Source organism: Hylobates moloch, unplaced genomic scaffold (genome assembly GCF_009828535.3).
Source record: "Hylobates moloch isolate HMO894 unplaced genomic scaffold, HMol_V3 SCAFFOLD_6, whole genome shotgun sequence".
NCBI lineage: Eukaryota > Metazoa > Chordata > Mammalia > Primates > Hylobatidae > Hylobates > Hylobates moloch.
Genome location: NW_026652281.1, coordinates 91,302,103 through 91,306,557, shown reverse-complemented (window position 1 = coordinate 91,306,557; position 4,455 = coordinate 91,302,103). Strand labels below are relative to the sequence as shown.

General features: G+C 44.3%; 1 protein-coding gene across 1 annotated transcript in view; it reads right to left on the bottom strand.

The window, feature by feature from the left end:
* LOC116470595 (liver carboxylesterase 1-like) overlaps positions 1-4,253 on the bottom strand; it is a 20,733-nt gene extending 16,480 nt beyond the window's left edge. The window contains exon 1 of the mRNA XM_058440376.1: positions 4,238-4,253. Coding sequence (XP_058296359.1) covers positions 4,238-4,253 — 16 coding nt within the window. The remainder of the gene's footprint in view (positions 1-4,237) is intronic.
* Positions 4,254-4,455: the final 202 nt, after the last annotated feature.

Genomic DNA, 4,455 nt, shown 5'->3' with positions numbered 1-4,455 from the left:
GTTCACAGACCTGCTCCCCCACTCCTAGGCACCATGCCATGGTGCCCCTGGGAGACTGGCTGGACTTGACACCCTTCCTCTTTCACCTTGGGGTGGTCTTCTTTGCCAGCATACACTCCCAACCCTGCAGCTGGCAGCCAGCCCCATCGCCTGCCCTTTGTTTATTTGGGAAATGCTTATACATTGGGTCATCAGCCTTTGCCAAGACAATTAGGGAGGGAAATTAGGTACAAAAAAATCCCAGATATTTGGCCAAAGGCAAAAGGAAGAGCTTCTGGGATTGTCCCAGGCTCCACTCCCAACACCCATACCAGGACAGTGAAAGTTACCCAAGATGGATGTTGGAGTGCTGGAGAAAGGCCACATGCAAGCTCAATGCCCTACTCTGTGTCAAAAGCACTAGTTTGAAGATCAGAAGACTTCAGGTAAAACTACCCTACTGGGTGGCCTCCCCTTCCCTGTCTGGGCCTCAGTTTCTCTATCTGAAAAGGAAGAGTTGGGGTGTTGGCTTTTCTCTAAGTTCCTTCCACTGCTAACATTGAAAATCGTGTCCTACCCAATCTGGGTATCAGATTTTTAATCTGGTAACTAAAAGTAATCATTCTCATCCTTCTATTAGCATGAGGGAACTTGGAACAATTAAGATGTTCATTAAAGATGCACAGCAAACTCCCCCAGAGTCCCTATGTCATGAGGGGAAACTGAGGTGTGGAAAACCTGTGTTTTCTGTGGAGGCCCTGGGGTCCTGAAACAGTCCTGGTTTTTGCAGCTCCTTCCCCAAGCTGCCTTCATCCTCTTCCGATCTACACTAGAGTATGTGGGGTACTGGCACTGACACTTTGACCAGGGGATCCCACGGCTTACCGGCAGCCTGTTTTTCTTGGTCAAGTTAGCAGGAGTGTAAATATTGAGGTAAAGGCAGTCTTCAGAAAGCTTGAGAGGAATGTTCTCCTTTCTGTTGGTCAGTAGTTCTCAGAGAAACTGCCCCGCCTTGGGATCTTGGGTGCACCTGGGGAAGGGGAAAGAAGAATCCCTGAAGTTCAGCCAGATCTAAGTGAGGTGTCTTCTAGTACAGCGCCTTGGACTGGGAGGTTTAAGCCTGAAAACGGACTTGGTATTTACAGACTCACAACATTGTAGTGGGTAGGAGGCTATCAGGGGCTTCAGGTGGGGGCGCTGGGACTCACTAAGGTCTCCTAAGACCAAGCAGAGTGAGAAAGGCTTCACACCTCTTTTCTTCCCGTAACCTTTGGGACTCCCAGTATTGAGGAGGGGAGACCACCAATACACTGATCCTCCCTGGGAGGTGACATTTCTAGCAATATCTTGGAGGTAAAATCTTTGTGGGACAACATCAGAACTGTGCTCTAGTTTTGTCTCTCCCATGCATTTACGGGGTGACCTTGGGTGAATTCCTTTCACATTCTGGGTCCCAATTTGCCAGGTCTACCTGAGAGGAGTGATTTCTACATAAGTCTTGCAGCCCTGACATGTCAAGATTCCTCCATCTGCCTATCCCAGGCAAGTGCTGTTGGTTGCCCTGATGAAAGATCTCAAGGATAAAACATAGATGAACATTGGTAATAGTCATTGAGTCCTCCCAGTGTTCCAGGCACCGTTTTAAGTACCCTTTATGTATTAACTCATTTAAGCCTCAGATTAGTCTGATTACATAGATTCTATTATCTCTATTTTACAAATGAGAAAACTGAAGCCCAGAGAGGTTAGAGAACCTATCCAAGGTTACACAGCCAGCTAGATCCATGCCATGTGGTGCTTATACACAGTATATTATAAGCAATAGTCCCAGACCTCAAAGTACCAGAAGGCAGGCATCACCGCCCCCACTAGGTACATGAGGAAACTGAGGCACTCAGGCTCTGGGATGACACAGCTGTCAAGTGACAGAATCAGAGCCAGCAAAGACAGCTTCTTGATTACCATCCTGGGAGATTTTCCTACAGATCACCAAGTACAAGCGGCATAACAACAACAACAACAACAACAACAACAATAATAATAATAATAAAGACATTCCAATGTGAAGAAAGGGAAAAAGAACTCAACTTCACTGGTCTTCAGATAAATGCAAACTAAAGAGGAAAATAATATTGCTATTATTATTATAATTTTGCCTATCCAATAACCAAAAATATTTTAATAACCCCAAGCACAGCAAAAAATCTGATGAATGGAGATTTTCATCCATCAATGGGAGAAGTGTAGTTGGAATATTTTGGCAAGGAATTTTAACAAAAGATAAATACTTTTTGACTCAGAAATGTCACTTCTGGGAACTTATCCTAAAATAATTATGAGTGGGCATAAAGGTTTCACTACAAAATACTCATCACAGTGCTCTCTATATTATCAAAAACTTCATACGTAACCTAATGACCCCAGATAAAAGCTTGGGGAAATTAATTATGGTGCAGTACCAAATGTGATGCAGCTGCTAATATCAGACTATGCAATTTAATGGCATAGAATGATGCTCATGATATACTTAATGAGCAAAGCAAGCATCCAAATTATCTGAAATTAGCATTCCATTTTAAAGGAAGAAAGTATAGCAACAGGCAGAAAAACTGGAAATACAAACAAAATATTAGATGATAATACTTTACCTTTTCTGTAATAAGTATACATTACATTTGCAGTCAGAAAATAAAAACAGTAAATATTATTTTTTAAAAAAGGAAAGAAAAGAAGGCAACCAGAAGCGGGCTGCTGGAAAGCCTCTGAATGCCTGGCTGCCGAGATGAGTGGGGTCTTCTCTGATGCCTGTAGGGTCCTTGGTACCCTGGGGAGTGGTGGTGAGGCCAGTTAGAACATTTGGGCTTTTCTTTCCAGCTTGGCCAGGGTGAATGGACACACCTGCCATTGTTCTTCTCAGGAATAGGCACACCTGAGAGTTGAGCACTTGCCGAGTGGACACCTCAGTACACTTGCCACTCACACACCTCCTGGCCCACCCCTCTCCACTACTATGTCAAAGTTAAAGACAGCGGAATTCATGGGATCCTTCCTTCTGATCTCCCTCACCTGCTTAACTTCTTCTTTGTTTCCAAGGCACTTCCCGTTCTAACATATCACATGATCCATGGAGTAATTTGCATGTTGATCTTATCTGTCTCCCCCTGCTAGAATGCACGCTCCATGAACCTAGGGATCTTTGCTTTGTTCACTAATAGATCCCAAGAACCCAGAACGTGCCTGGCCCACAGTAGGTGCTCAATAAACATGTGTTAAATAATGGACTCCAGAATGCTGTGAGAGTTCTGGAATGTTCTTAAGGATCTAAAATGATCTTAAGGATTCCAGAGCAAAGGATCAGCCCATCGGGGGACTGCCTTGACTCCTTCCTGCATCACTTTGAGGCGAACATCCCCATGGACACATGCCACAGCCACCCCTGGCTTACATAGGAGGTTGGGTAGGACTTGGGAGAGTGGGCATATCTGGGGGCTTCAAATGGACTCTCCCAAGCTTCTCCACCCCCATCAGTTTACTCAGCAGATATATGGAAAACACATGTTAGAGCAGGTATTGGGTGCAGCAAGCCCATGTCTTTCTGGGCCCCTCACTCAGCTTTGTCTCTGAACTATGGGATTAATCAGGTGTAGATTTTGTGGTGGAGAACACTGAAATGGGAGACACAAGTCTGAGAATCCACTGGGTGACATTTGGGAATTCTTTGTGGAAAGGCAGGCGGGGGCTATGGCGGAGGGGCTCTCTCACGCACCCTTCACTGTGGCTCCACACTCTATGAATCCAGGATTCTATGACATTCTCCACTACAGCCTAGGCATATGCAGTGTTTCTGGAACCTCAGTCTCATACTAATATCATGGTTTTTTTGCCTTATCAGTGTATCATCTGTACTTCTATGAGCAGTTTTGTTTAAATGAAATCACTCTTTGCACTTCAACGTGCTCACTCAAAAAGGAGACTTTATACCATTTCCATAAATGCAAGATCTGTGTAACCTGCCATAAATTAGAGGTATGCATGGAAAATGTGTGACTGCATTTTTTAAATTAAAATGCTGGTAAAAATAAAAAAGTACATAAAGAAATGCCAGTAAAAACACTTGTAGTTTACAAAAGTGTATAACTGAAAAAAGTCACTCAATGGGAAAAGTGAACCGTTGAAGGCCAGTTAGTTACATGAAAGCAGGGCCAGCCTTGATCGCCATCATGACTACCAGGTAGGTGACAAGGCAAGGGTTACCTACCTTTGGCAAGGGTCATCGTCACCAAGATCATTTCCTTCTGCTTCAGAACGTCTTCCTATTAACATTCAGTTCGTCTTCCTGGTAACATTCAGTTCAATGGGCAGAAATTGTATTATGTTTACACCTTCCCAGGCCCATGATGCTGCCCATGATGCTGTGTTATACTTAGGGGGTCAGACTCCCTGGGGTCAATCAGGTCCTAGGACCGACTGGTCAGA